The 18,852-nt window shown below is 30.9% G+C and overlaps 2 protein-coding genes across 5 annotated transcripts in view; one reads left to right on the top strand and one right to left on the bottom strand.

Annotated features, from left to right (window-relative positions):
• Positions 1 to 16,839, top strand: part of LOC129614578 (trichohyalin) — an 84,865-nt gene extending 68,026 nt beyond the window's left edge. For 3 of the 4 annotated variants that reach the window (XM_055529277.1, XM_055529279.1, XM_055529278.1), the window contains 5 exons: positions 185 to 1,749; positions 11,293 to 13,525; positions 13,601 to 13,827; positions 13,910 to 14,104; positions 14,163 to 16,838. In XM_055529277.1, coding sequence (XP_055385252.1) covers positions 185 to 1,749; positions 11,293 to 13,525; positions 13,601 to 13,827; positions 13,910 to 14,104; positions 14,163 to 16,395 — 6,453 coding nt within the window. In that variant the 3' untranslated portion in view covers positions 16,396 to 16,838. Of the gene's footprint in view, positions 1 to 184; positions 1,750 to 6,676; positions 10,178 to 11,292; positions 13,526 to 13,600; positions 13,828 to 13,909; positions 14,105 to 14,162 lie in introns of those variants that run through there. The other variant, XM_055529276.1, reaches the window with a different exon arrangement.
• A 113-nt stretch (positions 16,840 to 16,952) lies between these two features.
• Positions 16,953 to 18,532, bottom strand: LOC129614579 (negative elongation factor E). Its single transcript, XM_055529280.1, has 6 exons — positions 18,333 to 18,532; positions 18,091 to 18,268; positions 17,910 to 18,027; positions 17,638 to 17,850; positions 17,383 to 17,549; positions 16,953 to 17,329 (listed from the first exon to the last, which is right to left on the bottom strand). Exons 1-6 carry the CDS (start codon positions 18,411 to 18,413, stop codon positions 17,250 to 17,252), a joined length of 837 nt encoding a protein of 278 aa, XP_055385255.1. The 5' UTR covers positions 18,414 to 18,532; the 3' UTR covers positions 16,953 to 17,249.
• Positions 18,533 to 18,852: the final 320 nt, after the last annotated feature.

The raw sequence follows: 18,852 nt of genomic DNA on the forward strand, positions 1-18,852 counted from the left end.
TAATTTGTAATGAGAATTAAAAATATTCAAAATTGTACGTCTTATCATGTTCTGCTGTCATAGAAATTTTAAACTTTAACTAACATACATACGTTGTTTTCATACAATCCTACTTCATTTAATATTAACAAATTCAATTACAAACTTTAAAAATTAATTAGATTTTGTGTTTTTATTTTATTAGGGTGGTTATCCGTGGACACATTTGTACAAAAGACCATTAGGACCCGATGAAGAACCAGAAATAGTATTGTTATTGCGGAAATCTCAGGAATTTACTTTTCATAAACAGTATCATCATAATAAACATAATCATCAATCATCAGAATCACCAAAATCATTGAAAAAAGTTCGCATACACGATCAGGTTCTTGTTAAAGAAACTGAAAGATATATAAGCGACTTATCTGATACCGAAGAATTATCTTCAAAGGCTTCAAGTCCTTCTTCTATTGGAGCTAGTATTGAAAGTGAAGAAGATAATAAGAGTGCATTAAGTGAATCTTGTGCATCCGATTCAGTATCTGAAGGTAAGAAATCGAAATTTAGTAAACTTAAGGGGATATTGAAACGTAAGACTGGTGAAAAGAAAAAATCTCAAGAAAATAAACCAAAAGAATCAATAGAAGTAAAGGAGTCTACCGAATCAAAAGATACAGCAACAATATCATCAGCCTCACCATCCCCATCACCATTACCATCTTCTGATATACAAGATTCAAGTGATATATTATCTGACGAATATTTAACAGCTGCAACCACTGAATCTGATAATCCATCAGAATTCAGTAATAAAACAAAACAAGAAGAATCATCACCTAAAAAAGGAAAGTGTTGTCATCCCATAATGGATAAAATAAAAAATATGGCCGATAAACAGTTAAAAAAACGGAGTATCAAAAAAATTCCATTAAAAGGAGATGAAAAAATTGTTTTAGAAGAACAACAAAAAATTTTAAAATTGCGTGAATCACCTAAAGCAGATCGTAGTGAAATACCAAAATTTGTTGAAAAACAAGACAGTGAAGAGATTGTGGAAATTGTTCAACTTGAAGAATCTCCAAGTTCAAAACGTAAAGAAGGTACTGATGGTGCAAGTATATTAATACCAGATGAAATCATAGAAATACCACCTCATCCAACTGTTACTGTTGAAATAACTCAACCTGATACTCCAGATTCACCACCCAGAAAAACTTTACGTAAAATGAAAGAGCATGTATATGAAGAAATTGATCCAAATTCTGATTTAACAATGAAAATTGATGAAATTTTACAATTAGCTTCTGTAGAAGCTCTTAAAAAGTCATTAGCCGCACAAGATGAAAATATTTTGAAAGATATTCAGGTAAATAAAAAATTACCTTTAGATCGTATGGGCAGTAGTGAAGAAGAAGTAGAGAGATCATTTCATAAGGGTGCCACTTTAGCACCAATATCATCAATTGATTCTACATCCTCTGATGAGCAAGAACGACGAGTTGCATTATCAACTGTGGCCGAGGAAAGTGATGCTGCCAGTGTTGATGAAAAAGGAATTAAAGAAAGTGAAAGTGCAATTACTGTAATTGAGGAAGAAAAAGAAGTAGAATTGAAACCAGTACTAAAGAAAGAACCGTCACCAGGACCAAATGGAGCTGATAAAAAAGTAACATTCTCTCATATAGAAGATGAATCAGAACCATTGCGTGAAGACATCGAGGTACCTGAAGAATTGAAAAATGTCCCCAATAGATGGAAAGATATGGCGTAAGTAATAATTGATTTCATTAAATAAATATTTATTTTTTTTTAACAAAACATAATGATTGCAAAAGATATTTTGATTAACCACCTGTAAATTTCGTAAGCTACAGAATTGGCCTATCAAATTAGTATTGTAAACAGTTTATGTAAAAGTTTTTTGCAAAACCCCATAAGATACATATTTAAATATTTTTGTAAAATAACGTAAGCCTTAAACTAAAGTAGGATGTGGGTTCGCCGTAGTGCCATACCACTCTGGGTCCCGGGCCACCAAAATAAAGCGGGAAATTAATGGGCTGATGAAAATTTTTTTTCCTATCAACACAGTAAAAATATATATAGAAATTATCTATTTTTGCCGACTGCAGGTGAAAATCCCTATCTACTAGATTGCTAGAAAAATGTAGGCAAGGTACAACCTTTGGAAGAAGGCTGGGCTTCCCGCGAAAGCTACGGGCGAGGGTATTGCCTGCCTGACGGTATTCTACGCGGGACATTTGCTGTTGGCAAAGCATGTGGTTAGGATAGGATAGTTCTTCAATGCGACATCTATTAGATGCCGGGAGATTGACTAGAAGGAGAATATTTTTCATTATTTCTGCGAGTGTCCGGTTCTGGGCGGAACGAAACTGATCATGTGGGGCTGAAGAACCGCGACGGGGCTTGACGTGGTATTGAAAATTGACATCGGGAATATAAATAGATTCCTCAATAGAACCGGATCACTTAAGAAGGTCGCCTGTAATCGTACGCTCAACAACGGCCTGCCAGTCACGAGGGGTGGGAGAAAGTGCGTGGTAAAAAACGGCACAGTCAAACTGTAATTGTCCAACTAATATCAACTCGATTACATAAAAAAAGAACGGGATTACCCCATTTTTGAGCTAAAATTGCTGAATTTAATTCAATATTAATTGCTAAATAGAATACTTTATTCATCGTTTAAGTGCTATAGGGTTACTTATATTTTAAAATATAAGCAACCTATAAGTAAGGCATAACTCTATTACACTTAAAAACTATAGCTATGGTGTTTGTGTAATTTTTGTTAAAGAATATATGAAAAAAATAAAAATAAATAAAATAACTAAAATTTTTTACAGGTGGTTTTATCTTTAGATTTATTATATTTTTAATATTTAAACAAAGGAAACTAAACAGAAATTTTCCTCAAAAAAATTTTTCATTTAAAAGCATTTTTATTAAAAGTTAAAAAGCTTCTTTTTTGCCTACCTAATAGTTATTTTAAGATCTATAAAAGCACATGTCATAAACAATTGTTATTTCATGTAGATATGTATACCCATACATTGTACATGTGTCAATATGTATACGACACTCATGTATGTATATATGTACATTAAAATATTAAGTTCCTTGTATAAAATAATTAAGGAGAGTAAATATTTTTTATTTTTTATTTTCGAAAAAAGAAAAGAAATTTTGGCATTCGATCAAATTCAAAAAAATGTTAGGTAAAATTCTTTTATTACCTAAAATGCGAAATAAATTTTTGTTTTTTATAAAATTTTCAAATCCTTACAAATTAAAAATTGAAAATTTTTACTTAAAAACTGGATTTATGTTAAAAACAATTTTATATTGGTTAATAATGCTTATTAATCTTTAAAATTATCCATAATATGTTAAAATTTTGATGAAAAATATTATAAACATGTGTCCATGGTAAGAATGCAGTCCCCGAGACCTAACATATCCGAGACCAAAAGATCAAACTGCCTCGTCTGCAAGGTATAATCATGGTATAAATTTTTGTGATCATCGATATTTATATTAGCGGTTATATTGAGTGGAAACACACATCCGCATGGCAGGAAAACTCAACCTGCGGAATCACCAATTACCAGCGCTATATTTTTTTACTTTCATTATGTGCACCCAAACTATAGCCTAAAATGATGAATTCCTATTATAAAGTTTTCGGTAGAAATTGTCACTCTAATAAACATTTCAAAATTTCGTTCTCGATATATAGTTCAAGGTGGGATGTTCTTACTATATACTTCTAAGGGAGTCATATCATAATCAATAAAACATTCTTATATGTATGTTAATTCATAATATTGTAGTTCTTTGCCAATTTATTAAGGTGTATATTACTCATATTATAGACATTAAATTTTTATATTGTTCGCATTGCGTTGGTATCTCAAAATACTTAAACGTCATTGTATCAATTAATCACGCATTGTAATAAAAACAAAATTGGTTCCGTATATTCTAATTTTTTACTTTAATATTATTAATTGTTCAACAATTTAGCATTTCAATAGTAAAATTATTTTAGTGTACAATTTTCATTTGATTCGTATATAGATGTTAAGGATTTTCAATAATTTTAAGTAAGTTAGAAAGAAAATTTTAATTAAAATATTTATTATTATTTTTCCAACTGGAATATATTAATTTTGGAGCATAATGTTCTATAACAGTATAGTATACTATGTATTTTTCAAAATTATTCTACTTTAGTCAGAAAATTTAGATATAAATATTGTTATTGAATTTAGATATAATATTGTTATACAAATATCAATGACAACTACAAATTTAAAAGTTTAGAAAATAGTTATGACAGTCATAACTAATCACTGTCATTTATTTCAAATTAAATTATTTATTAATTAAAAATTCTCCCGGAAGGGTTAATGCAAAACTGTTATACATATAATTTATAAAAGAAATTCACAATAGATTTCGCAATTTTTTCAAGATTTTAATAGAATTATATTCTTGTCCTTGACCGATATTCTATACTCTCAAATACATCTTGTATTATAATCTTGTTGAAAACTTAAATTTGTAATGAAATTTGATTAATCATTGCTTTCATGCATTTGTATACGTTTCCATATACAAATATGAACACATTTATACATACATATGTATATGAATTTTGTTCTTTCAAACTCAATATTTGAATTCATTGTAGGAAAAATGAATTATTTTATAAATCATAATAAATCTTCTTTTTTTCATAATAACTTATAAAATATGCAGGCACCCACTTAAATTCTGCACATACATATACATATATATGAAAACATAAAAATATTTTCTTTTATTTAATTAAAAGTATTATTTATTATAAAAAAAAAAGCCCACCGTCAATTTTAATAAAGAGGGATTAAAAGAGAACAATTTCAAATATAAAAGTTTTTTTTTTTTTTTTGGTAATTTTCATTTTTTTTTTATTAGTAGAGCATTGTGACATTTATATTTATTATTATATATGATTATGCATATAATGTCATTATAGTATATATATGTGTATGTATGCATTTCTTTTTAAAAAATTATTTAATATAAAATTGACAAAATTTAAATAAAATTAATTTTGAGAAAAATTTGTAAATAGATGAAAGCTGTGAAAGCTTTATTGAAAATTAACGTTGACCAAAATAAAAATAGGATAGCAAAATAAATTAAATTATTTTAAAAAAATTTTTTCTTGGTAAATTTTAATAAGAAAGCAAAATATCAACTACAGCATAGCTGAGAATAAAATTCAACTATAATTCACAATTTATACTTTATACAATTACTTAATTCACAATGCAAAATAAAAAAAATGCTTATAATTCACTTCTGTATTAAAATTATCGATTTCAGAGCTCTTCTGAATCTTTGATTGACCAATTTTCATTTAAATCGAAATATTAAAAAAAAAATAGTATTGCTTTTAGAGCAAAAAAATATTTAAAAAGCAATTATCTCGGGTAAAGGTTCTAAAAACCATTCACTATATATAACCAATTGAATTCAAGATCAAATTTTATTTCATAGTTAATAAATTTAAGATTTTACATACCGTATCATATATGAATTAGACTTCTGTTATATTTTTTAATTTTATTTTTATTAATAATGTAATTTGTGTTGTGAATTCATTTTTGAAATATTTATTAAAATAACACATAAAATAATTCTTTAGCATTGCAAACACTTGTATTTTAAGCACTATGTAAAACTAAATTTATACACTTATTAATATTTTAAATATAATTTAAAATAATATTTCTGTATTTATAAAACAAAAATTATTTAAAATAATTACAAATATTTTTTAAATAAACAAAATTATTAGTGTTAAATATATTGTGTATGTGTATTATGAGTAAATTTTTTCGAAATTGTGAATATTTTTATAAAGAGTCAAATATGAATGAAAAAGATTCAAGTTTATTTGAAAGATACAAGTTTGACTGTGATAAAAACTAAAAATTTTACTATTTTACAAAAAAATTAAATTTTATATTTTAATCAACCAAATGGTAGGCAATTCAATTTAATAATGTTGATTGAAATACTCTGTGGTAGCTATATAATAATAGAACTTTTTTCTTAATTTTCTCCCCTAGAGGTAAGAATATTGGAAGAGCCAAAATTTTCTTTTCTTTTCTTATTTTTTTTTTTTTCGGTCTGTTTTTTTTTTTGTTTTGTTTTTATGTTATAATATTTTCACTTTTAGAACATTAAAATTTTAGTAGTCAAAGAAAATCGCAACGATGAAGATCACTTGAAGACATTTTTTTTTTCGTTGATCGGCTCATTATTTTAATTTTATTTTTAATTATCTCCTTTCTTCCTTTCATTTTTATTTTCTCAACAAAAATTGAAAATATTTATAATTTATTAAAAATAAAAAATTTTTTCTTCGATTTTTATTTTATTTTTATTTTTTTATCGAAGTTTTCGCCAGATAAAAATTTACTTACGTGTATTTTTCGGTTCATTCCTGCGAAATTATTAATAACATAACTAAAAAATTAAAAAAGAAAAAGATATTTAGTTTTAAATTTAATAAAATTAAGAAAAAAATTAAATAATTTTAATTTATTAAAAGAAATATATATATATATATACATATATATATGTGAAATATTTACAAGTTCTTACATAAAGTATAAAAAAAAAAAATAAATAGTTAATAAAGTAAGGCGATCATTAGCAAAATAAAAATAAAAAGTTTCGGTACTAAATTAACGCAATTGTACTAAATTGTATAATATTAAAAAAAAAAAATACATATATAAAAATTTTTTAAGTGATTTTAAATATAAAATATTTAAGTGAATCGGGATATATCAAACATTTATATATACAAATATTTTGCTAAATATATGAACAAGAACCAAAAAAAAAATAAAAAAATTATTTCTGACGAATTATTTTTAGAAAAGTTTTGATTTTAAAATCTATCGCAACGCAAATATTTTTAAGAAAATAAATTCGGAATATTGTTAGACAACAAAATACTATAACAAAAAAAAAAAAAAAAACTTATGTACCATTATTTTTTCACATTATTATTATACATACGCTAAAATATAAAATAGTACATATAAAAGACATATTATAAAAATATAAAAATGAACTCATTAAATGAAGATAATTTGCAACAAACAAAACAACAATTAACACAAGGAACAAAACATCGTTCAGCATCAGTTGGTGCATTACCAAGAGAAAAAAAGCATTTTACATCACGTAATGAATCTGCTAGTGGTATATCATTAGATGTACGTTGTGCATGCCAATATTTTCAATGTGATTCATTATTGCCGGAACGTGTAAATCCGGTTGGTTCACGTCCTGAATCAAAAATAGGATTTGCAAGTAATATTCCAGGAGGTTACTATTCTGAATCACCAAATCAACAACCATTATATCAAGCATTTGATACCGATGGTACCACAGGTATGCATGGTCGCCATCCAGATATTGAACGAATGTCTTTAAGAAGTTTAGGTGGTCAAAAATCATTTGATAGAGCATCAAATAAAAGTTTTGAATTAACACAAGATCCAATCGATCCGGGAGAACTTGCGAAGCAAGGATTAGTTGTATGTAATATTGTAGAACCAACTTACGATGAAGAATATTCACTACCATATGATGGTGTTAAGAGAGGTATATCAATTGATCGTTTATCACAGAAAAGTTTTGGACAAAGACAAGATTTTGATACTATATCACACCGTAGTTTTAGTGGTGTTCGAAAAATTGAATCAAGGTCTGGTTCAAAACAAGATCTTTATGTAGCTGACATATGTATACCAACAACACAAGTTAGTTTACATTCAAGACGAAGTTCAAAAACAGAATTACCCTACTTCAATATTATAAGTGCAACACCAACTCCATCGATTGGTGGCAATAAACCGGAATTTTCTGTATACGAAGAATTTCGTAAAAATAAAGCAGGTTTGGAAGAGAAAGAAAATATTCCAAGTAATATTAATCAAAGACAATCGGGAATTATCAAACAAACTTCTTTACCAACACGCTTTGATCAAATGGGAACTTCAATGAACGTTCCTGATATTGAACCAGTTTACCAACCGACTACAATTCCAAAAACAGAACCAAATCAAATTGAAATTCAAACAATTTCTATTGATATTTCAACAAATATTGTAGAGGTACGTGAGGATCCAACAGTATTGGATGCTGATAAAGTAGTTGAAGAAGGTATTAAAGCTGAATCTCGTCCATCATCACCTCTTCATTCCCCAAAATTATTGCATAAAAGAGAAACAGGAATCCATCCAGGTTTATCAGAAGAAGGTTCACCACGTTCAATGTCGCCGCCATCTTTGCCGACTTCAGGTTATTTCGGAACATCTCCTTCCCACTCTCCAATCATGAACTCAAGAAACGAGGATCACATGATCAACCATGATCAACCAAGATTTTTACCACCCGAAAATCTATCCCAATCTGACTTCAATACTGAGCCAACAGATCAAACTGTTTTGCATGCGACACTATCAATTCCTTCAGGCCGTATGTCTCCCCAGTCAACCACTTACAAAATTTCTGGAACCGCAACATCCTTAGGAGCAGTAAATCATTCAAATTTTGAAACTAATTTCCCGAATAGTAAACATGGCGATTTGAATTCCACTCAAAGACCTTCATCTTTGGCCTTTTCGCAACAAACTAGCACATTACTCAGTTCTAATCAGATAAGCGATGATAATTTGAGTAATATTCCAGTCAAAGAAAAGACATCATTCAGTTTTTTTGGAAGAAAAAGATCAAAGGACAACTTGTCTCCAGAAAGGCCCGTAAGAAAAAAAAAAGAGAAAATTACGGTCGAAACATCTCCAACGAAAGAAAGAAGTCCTATTCGAGAAAAATCTCCATTTCGACTTCTAGGTGCAAACTCAAATGCAAACAAAGAGCCAAGTCCTATGCGAGAAAGATCTCCAATTAAGGAAAAAAGTCCGATAAGAGAAAAATCACCTTTTAGGCTTTTTGGAAAAGATACTAAAAAAGCAAAAGAAGCTACGCCAATCCGAGAAAAATCTCCAGTACGAGAAAAATCTCCATTTAGGCTTTTTGGAACAGAATCAAAAAGTGAACCAGTTAAACAAGAAAGATCAAGTTCAATATTTTTAAGTGCTTTCGGTAGAAATGGGAAAGAAAAGTCACCGTCCCGCGAAAGATCACCCTCTCTATCACCATTATCTGGTAGAAGAAAAAGTAGCGTCAAACCTGGTCTTGTAATGATAAGTGCTGGCGAAAATGATCAAGTTATGTCAATTGGCGGGCCACAAAAAATAGCTTTAACAGATTCGTCAAAGCTTACACCAGCAATAGCATCATCTGTGCAAGAAACGTTTACATTGAAAGTAGATGAATTAGACCAATACGCTCCAAAACCAAAGGCTAATGTTACATCAAGTATACCTAGCCGATACAGCAGTCAACAATTAAAAGTCAGTACAATTAATTTAAATGAACCAACGCAAGTACAACCATTAGAACCCAAGCAACAAAAGTCGTCATCTTTAGCAAATAGACCTTTGTCAATAACTTCTAGTCAACCAAATATATCAAGCTTAAGTAAAGTTAAACATGACGAATCAACTAGTAGAGAACCTAGCATAGCACCTTCATTTGCAGCACCAATACAAGCTGTTCAAAATACACCCGCTTCAATATTTACACCGGTTCAAATAGCACCTAATTTAGTTTCTGTAGCAATTGGTATACCTCATCAAAGTTCTCAATCGGAAGAGTTCGATGATTTACATGCTAGCGATGCTCTATATTTTGAAGAAGGAGATACAAAAGTTCAAAGTTCGAATGCTAACATAAACCAAGTGATCTCTCAACAACGTTTCAGTTCAGAAACTAGACAATTGCCATCACGTACACCATCGGAACAAAGACTTAGACAATCATCATTATTAAGACGAAAAAATTATTTTGACCGCACTCAGTCTCAAGATAGAGCCCATTCATCACAAGATTCGGGAAATGAAAGTATGATTGGTAGAATGTCAAAAACCGTTAGCTTCGATTTTGTTGAGCAACGATCATCACGATTAGATGAACATGAAAAATCGAAAACAAAAGCGACGAAAAGGGATTGGTTAGAGAGAAGTTATTTTATGCGGTAAGAATATTATGCACAAAGTACGAAAGATACAGCAAATTTTGGAAGAAAAATTTGCTAAAATTTATGTGGTTTTATTTAGATCTATTTACTTGTTTTGAATCAAAACAAAAATAGAGAATATGATTGCATTGTTTGTAAAAAATTTTTTTTTCAAGATCATGGACACATTATTTTAAAATTACTTCTATTTATTTTAAGGCAATATAAGTCTGCAATATCAATTCTTCAAAGGTTTTTTAAAGAATATGAATATTGTTCAAGTTCTGCAACCCATCTAAATTTCCATAATATGAAACTTATACAGACTTTCTATACTTTGGGTTTTTCTTTTACTGTTCTGAATTTTTAACGTTTAATTTTAGATACTTGCGTAACAATCACATAGTGTTTGATAAAAAATTTGGTCAATTTACTTGCAAATACCCAAATAGTTCTCTAAATAAATTTTATTATAAATTTTTCCTCCCCTTCAAAAACAATTAGTCGTTCCTAAATTAAATACTTACATATTTTAAGAAAACCACATTAGTAAATTTCGTCGTCTCATACTGCTAAGTACACATTTTTCTGTTTCTACAATGGACATAGGGTTTACACAAAGCTTCTAAATCAAACTCTATTTTGTTAGCGACCATTCCTTTGCAACTGATCTCTTCCATATTAGTCTTACTCTTCTACACTCCTTTTTACTGCTCTACGGGTTCTTTCCGTCGCCTGTCACATTATTGCGCACGGTGCTCCTCAGAGTGTATACTCAATCCGTTTCCGTTTCTTTCTATTGATGATTCTTCTTCTACAGTTTCCTGACTCTAATTTAATAGAGTTTTAAGTTTGTTATTCGTCTAGGCCAATGCACAGTACAAATAACTCTTAAACTTTTTTTGAACATTGCACTTTTTAGTACGAGCCAGGTCTTAGGACTGACATACTATTGCTATTGAATATCTTTAGCTTTGCTGATCTGGTTTAAAGTTCTGATTGCAGTTGTGTTAAAACATTTAAATATAACTAAAACATTCAAATTACTTTAATAATTTAATAACTAATTAAATAATAAAAATATTTTTTGTTTTTTTTTTTTTAAGTAATGAATTGAATTTTTTATATTTCAGTGATCACGAATACGAGCCAATTGGGGAACCTCAAGATGGTGCAAAATCGCAAAATGCCTCAACTTCTAAAAAAGAGTCAACTCCGCAACCATCGGTACCATCGGTTCAAATTTCTCAACCAATGGAAGTAGAACAGCAAATTAAAGAATCAGCAGAAGCTGCTATGGAATTATTACAAAAAGATCTTGAAGATCGTTATTTAAGCTCAGCAACTACAACACCACGCTCAGAATCTAGAACTGATACTGAAATTCGTACTAGTCAAGTGGATACAAGTGCCTTAGAAGAATTACCACTTAAACCTGAAAACCGCCGCAAGGGTTTGTTAGCAAGTGCTCAAGACCGAAGCCGTCGTTTTAAAGCAGGTATTCGAAACCAAGCTGGTAAAGTGAAAACAAAAGTACGTGGCATTAAAAAGCCAACATTTAGAAAACCCACTTTAATTAAAAAAGAAACAGTAAGTAAAACTGAGATTGGTGATGTTTTAGTTGTTTCCGAAGTTGTTACAGAAACAAAAGTTGACGATGATGCATCTGCCTTAAGTGAACCTAAAAATAAAAAGCGCTTCAAAGCGCCTGATTTTTCAAATATCAAAATGCCGGACATGCCGAAATTCAAATCGCCGGACATGTCAAAATTAAAAGCTAAAGCAGGAGACTTAAAGAAAATTGAATTTAAAAAGCCAGAATTTAAAAAACCTGATTTTAAAAGACCTGAATTCACTAAAGTTGATATGTCGAAATTTAAAATACCAGAGAAATTCTCATCTCTTAAACTAAAGCGAAGTAGATCATTTAAGGAAGGAGACACTTCTGTACAAACCGGTGAAAGTGGTACAACACCAGAATCTGCGGCCGCGCTTCAAGAAAAAGAACCTGCGGGTAAAAAGAAGTTCGATTTTACCTTTGGTACATATCCAAGAGCACTCAGGCGAAAGAAGATTCGGGATTCCATTGAAAATATAGTAAAACCAACAGATTTAAGTACGCAACCAAGTACTGAAACACCTCCATCAGTAGAATCTAGTCAACCAACTGTTCAACGTGGAACACGTGACAAAGGACCTGTTGGTTCAAGATGGGCTGATAAATTTTCTGATGTCAGTTATGGGGGAGATAGTGAAAGTGGACGTTTTCAACGTTATGGAAGTGAAATTGAAAGCTTTGAACGTGAATCATCAGTCGAACGGCGCATGAAAGATGATTTAATTGCTCAGGAAGAAGCAGAACTCGCCCTTATTAGTGATCCAAGTCGGAAGCAATTTGTTGAATTTGACGAAGAAAATCGAGAGATACATAAGATTTCACGCGATCGAGAAGCAGAATTCAAGCATCGCCGTCCAATGATACACCAAGATTCCAACCTATCTGAAGAAAGTAGGGATGTTGGATGGTCAGACAAAGATGTTTTGCGAAATAAAATGCTTCAACGAGCTGAAATGGAATCCGAAAGTTATAGTAACAATTACCCATCAGAAGAGGGTTTAGCAAACCACGAAACTCAATCAACTGGTAGTTCAACCAAAAAAGGTGTCATTGAGGAAATTGACGATGATGAGTTCTTCCTACGTAAGAGAGGAATTTCACAAGATAACATTGAAATCCGACAATATATTAGTAGTGCAATACGTGAAGGTTTCGATAATCCTATTAATACTCTCCAACAACTTGGCAGCTCTCAAGGAGAATATCCAGATTCAATGATCGGAATAAGTAGTGATAATGTGGACTTTGGATATAATATTCCTCGTACTCCACCACGCAAGCCAAAACGCCAGAAACAACAGTATAATAATTTGGCTAAAAATGTTGACGACTCTCAGGAAATTTCTCAAGAATTCGACATAGAACAAAAAGAAAATTATGGAGACAATATCTCTTTACCACAAACTGGAAGCGATTTCTTTAAAAATATACCACCAAATCGTCCACTTCGTAGATCGAAAAAAGGATTTCAACAGGATAGCCAATCAGATATACCATATTTTGAAGAAATTGATAAAGATTTTTATCAACATAAGGAAATAAACTTGGAAGATCCCAATATGATGGTTTCACATAAATATGATGATGAGGAAGAGTTGCAATTTCAAGACATGAGCGCTAAGCCAATAGCGCCAAAACGTAGAAAAAAGAGAACCCCACAAAGTGAAGAAAGAGATTTGATTATGAATGGGTTTGGCGGAAGATCAGTTTCAAACACTTATTTGGAAGAAAACATACCACATCAAGATGTAAAATAATTATCAAAATTCTCATTGCATATTTCTAAATTTATATCGATCTAAATTATTTCTCAAACCTTTTAGATGATTGTTTACAGAACAGAGCATGAATATGTCATCCCCTTAGCGAAGCCGGAAAGTTATGAGGGTACCCCTGACATGAATGAGAGAAGATCTACCTCAAGAACGAATAACGAGGAAGATGACAGAACTTCTAGAGGAGCTGAGTCTTTCATAGATGAGGCGCTGGTTATTATGGAAAGCGGAGACAACGAGCAAAAGTTCAGGATTGAAATGGAAGATTCCCATGGGTTAGTTTAAGTTTATCCATTTAAAATTTACTTTAAATTTTTAGGTCATACCTAAAACTAATATTTCTTTAAAATAATCTAGTTATGCTGTCGTTCGTAAGGAGCCTCCACCAAGACCTCCACCACCCTCAAGACAAAAAAAGTCTCCAAGTCGTTTTTCCACCATGCCATTACCTAAAAAATCTCCACCCCCCGAAAGACCTAAACGCAATTACAGTACCATCGCACCAGACAGACCACCTCGGAGACCGTCTTTAGAACATTCAGAAGAGCCTAGGTAAATAAAATAATGCAATCTAACTTATTGTGTAATTCTTTTGTCTTGTAAAATTTAGAATTATACCAGATGCAACTCAGTACGAAGAATTAGATATTGAAGAAAACCTTCAAAGAAGAGCAGACTCGCCACTTAAACTGAAATCGGGGGAAATAATAAATAAGATGAAATACAGACCTCTTCCTCCTCCACCTAGACCACCAAGGGAAAAAAGAGATAAATCGAAGCACAAACTGGAAAGAGATGATTTCGACGATCATGATGGCGAAGGGGAACGTATTGCAACAGAGGCAGCTTTTGAAGTAGAAATTTCCACACAAACAGACCCTTTGCCAGATGATTTTGTTTTTGAGGAATTTGAAATAACTGATGATATGAAAATAATTGAACCAAGAAATTCTAAAACTTTGGAAGATATCCTTAAAGAAGACGATAAAGAAATGGAAGGTGTAAAGTGGAATGGTGATGATAATTTAACTCGAGGCATTCAACGATTTAGGGAATCAACACAAAGAAGCTTTTCTGAAAAATCTAGAGCGTCTTCGGCTGCAGATCGTTCAAAATCACACAGCAGACCACAAACACCTGCCGCAATAGTTGTTGAAAAACGTGTTCCTACCCCAATTCCTAATTCTAGAACGAACGAGACTATGCTTGAAGCATCACTTACTGTTCAACCCATAGATGATCACGACTTTGACATAGAAGAGAACATTACAAAAACATCATTACAAGGTGATGGCAGTTTTAATGAATCTGTTAGTTATCAGGCTTCAACTGTAAAATCTGTTGGTGAACACAGTGGTGAAAGTTATGAAGAAGAAAGACTGATGGATTTCGCTGCAGAAGAGCAACTAGTACGGGAAGAAGAAGAAAGAGAAAAATTAAGGGAAGAAATGAGGAAAATTCAAAAAGAAAAAGAAGAAGAAGAAGAAAGGCTAATTATGGAGAAAATACGAGAGCTGCAACGAATGGAAGAAGAAGAAGAACGAAAAACAATTGAAAAATTGAAAGAACTAGAAATATTGGAGCAACAAGAGAAAAGGCGTTTGCAAAAAGAAGCTGAAGAAGAAGAGCGAAGGCAACGAGAGGAGCAAGATAGAAGAATTCTGGAAAAAATAAAGGAATTAGAACGACAAGAAGAAGAAGACAGACGAATTATGGAAAAATTAAGACAACTGGAAAAAGAATTTTCTGCAGCTGAAGAAGCTGAAAAACAGGAAGCCAATCTACTTGAAACTGAAAAACAAGAAACGGTAAAAGAAGGTCAAGACTTCATAGAAGAACAAGAAATAGTAAAGCAAACATTTGAAGCTCCTAGCCGTCCACCTAGAAAACGTCCGTCAGTGCCAAATATTGCTGAAGAAGACCAGATAAAATCAGTCGCTTTGGAAACTACTGCTTTAGCTCCTGTATCTGAAAAGCCAATCGTAGACATTTCAACTGTACCGTCTCAAACTAGTTTGCCTAGTCATATGGCATTAGCCGACCTAGAGGTCGAAAGATTAAGGGTTCACGCACTACAGGCAGGTCACATAATGGTTTCAAATTTACAGGGAAGCCAAATCTCTGCTGATGAACTAGAATGTAAAGGAGGAAATTTGGTTGTCCGAAATTTAGAACTGCCACCCGGGTTTATTGAAGACATAGTAGAAAGAGTTCGTAGCACGGAAAGAACTCATGTTCAAGTAGAGACGCAAACAGTTGAAAATGATGAAACTCAAAAGTCCAAGCCTGTTCCTTCAGAAAAAACTGAATCCCGTGGGGTACCGACACATCATCAAACTCAACACATGTATGAACAAAGGCCATTTATTGCGGAAGACATACCACCAAGACCACCTTTACCACCCTTGTTCCCCTCAGAGTACATGCACTCAATTCCACCTGCAGCCTTTTATCAATTACGTAATCCAGATGATGAAGAATATCAACCAAATTTACAAGCACCTCGTCGCCGAAGACATTATCGAAGACGCGATTCCTCATCAGATGATGATCACCATCGACGTAGAAGCAGAAGTAGAAGATCGCCAGAACCAACAGTTGCCCAATTAGGAGGACAATTTTTACAAGCCTGTGGTACTTCATTATTGCGACGTTTATCTCAAGTAGCAAATGCTATGCAGTTCAGTGTAAAAGAAGGAGGTGAAAGAAATATAGGAATATTAATAGCTATGTTCATATTAATGACTTTAGGATTTTTACTTATGGCAATGTCTGGTAAAAATATTCATCACCATCATTGGGATTTCTTTAATCCACCAAACAACGAAGGAAGAAGACAGTAATTATTTTCACTGTTTTTTAATTATTGTTTTGTTATTTTTAAATAACATATCAGAGGTTTCGTCCAGTGAAATAAAGAGTAATCTAAAAAATTGTAAATAATAACTTCATCACATAATTACATATATACTACTTACATACTTACGTTAAAATGATAAAACTGGCTTTGTTTCGATAGCCATTCTAAGCTTTTTGCATTTTAAATTTAAAGTTATAAAACTTCTTTTTTACTTTCATATTTTGTTAAATTAATATACTTTGACATGAGAATTCTCAATATACATACTTACATATTTAATTGAATAGAATGTCTTATAAAAATTTTATATTTTGAAAATATAATCTACTTATATTATTAATCTACTATTTATATTTACTATATTGTTATTTAGTTGTTTTAAAATTTGTTATTCTGTTTGAAAATTATAAAATAGGTCAAAAATCGTCTGCAATATAAAAGATTTTAATTTTTTTTTTTAAATTTAACATTAAATCTTTTGACTTGTTCTTTTCATTATAATCAAAAAAGAAAAACAAAGAAGAACATTAATTAAAACTATCAAATTTGTGTTTTATTTCGATTCTTTTCACAAAGTTTATTTAATTTGATATCAACATTTTTTTATTTTCAAATGTTATTTTATTTATTTATTTGAAAAGAGTAATTCTTGTTTATTAATTAAACTTATTTTAAGATCGAACTGTTTTATGTTCATATTTTTTTAAGAGAATTAATTTTGCTATCATTTTTGCAGTACACGGAGACTACCAAATCAAGGATTTATTCAATATCTTATTGTTCTTGTTTACGATGTTAAAAATATTGTTTACACTCAACATGAGGAAAATTTAAAGTCTAATCCATTAAAAAGTCTTCGTCATACGTAACCATTTCTCTTTTATCTTTATGACTACCTTTCTGAGATTGACTTGCAGCTAAAATCAAAAAAATTGTATTAAGGTTTTTACAGCATTTAATCTAAAAATACCTAAAGTAGCCCACACTGCAGAAGATGATGCGTCATTAATTGGATTAATTTGTGGTTGCCTTCTAGCCAATTGAACTTGTAACTGTATACCACCTATATTTTTTTGGTGCATTTCACTTATAGCTTTTTCAGATGACTCTGGCTTAGAAAATGTAACAAATCCCCGACTATTGGAAAATTAACATTATTATAAAACCGTCATATCACTGTCAATATGATATCTTTAAACATTGTACCATTTTTCTATTGGCTTACCATTTTTCTATTTCCATGGAAACATTTACAATTGTGCCAAAATCGGCAAAATGTTTTTTTAAATATTCTTCCGTCAATTTGTTTCCAGACACAAAAATTGTATTGCCAACACGAGGTTTTTCACCACGATTTGTATCTCCCTTTCTATCATTCAATCCCCTTTCATCTCGGTCTCTGATTTCAGCAAATTGTTGATACAAATTTTGAATTCGACTACAAATATTTTAATTATAAATAACAACTACAAGATAAAACAAATACATTTTAAATACTTTGGTTCTTTATCATTGATCATATCACTTAATGTGTCTTGCACATCGTTTTGGGTTGAAGAAAATGGTTGATACGAAGATATGCTCGAATCTGTTTGAATTCGTTTTCTTTCTTGTCCTGGTCACAAAATATTTTAAAATTCAACATTTAGTAATAATAAGTTGCTATTGCTATAAATACCCTTCGGTCTTTTAAATGATGTTTGATCTTGTTTTGTTTGTTGCTTTTGAATAGCTGGAATGGCACCACTCTTAATAAGTTTTCTAGCTACTTCTCTAGCATCTCTCGCATCTGCTGGTCTTTTAGAAGCCAAAGGTTTTTCTGGTTCCGGTGCTTTAAGCGCTTGTAGAGCTTTTTTCTGTTAAATCAAGAATACATAATCTTTATTAAGTATGTAGTTCCAATTTCAAATCGACATAAACCTTTTTTTTTAATTTTTGATATTTAGCTTGCAGCATTAATTCTTCTTCGGTGAATTGAGTAGGAAAATGAATATAGCCCATATTGAAGCAAACTGCTAGGAAATATAATTAAGAAATCCCTTGAATTGAAATTTTTGCTTTTGGAATTGTTTTTATCGTTTAAAAAACAAATTGTGCTTTGTTTTGACTTATATTTTTTTTTGTTTGACTTATCATTATGTATAATATTACGTATAAAAAATATCCCAATAAACAAATTCAACTTGCCTTTTTTATATTTCGCGTTGCCATATCACCTTTAATTTTAAGAAGTCTTACTACAATCATATGAACATCCATTAACACCTTACCACTACTTTACGACGCAACAAATTTTAAAAGACGTTCATTTTTGTTCACAGATTGAAATAATTTTCCAAACTTTCATATAGAAAAAATTCAGGTCTGTTCTAGTATACTTAATTCGCATCCTCTTAGTGCTACTCGAACTAAAAAAAAAGTATTTTTGAAAATGCAACAA

This window comes from Condylostylus longicornis, unplaced genomic scaffold (assembly GCF_029603195.1).
Source record: "Condylostylus longicornis isolate FDR11 unplaced genomic scaffold, ASM2960319v2 ptg000113l, whole genome shotgun sequence".
NCBI classification, from domain to species: domain Eukaryota; kingdom Metazoa; phylum Arthropoda; class Insecta; order Diptera; family Dolichopodidae; genus Condylostylus; species Condylostylus longicornis.

Bases quoted from the DNA above. Each gene is read 5' to 3' on its own strand.
- LOC129614579 (XM_055529280.1), bottom strand. From the start codon at position 18,413: ATGGGCTATATTCATTTTCCTACTCAATTCACCGAAGAAGAATTAATG. The intron at 17,851-17,909 runs GTATTTAAAATG...AAATATTTGTAG, and splicing joins ATCAATGATAAAGAACCAAA to TCGAATTCAAAATTTGTATC. The intron at 17,330-17,382 runs GTATTTTTAGAT...TTTTGATTTTAG, and splicing joins TGCAGTGTGGGCTACTTTAG to CTGCAAGTCAATCTCAGAAA.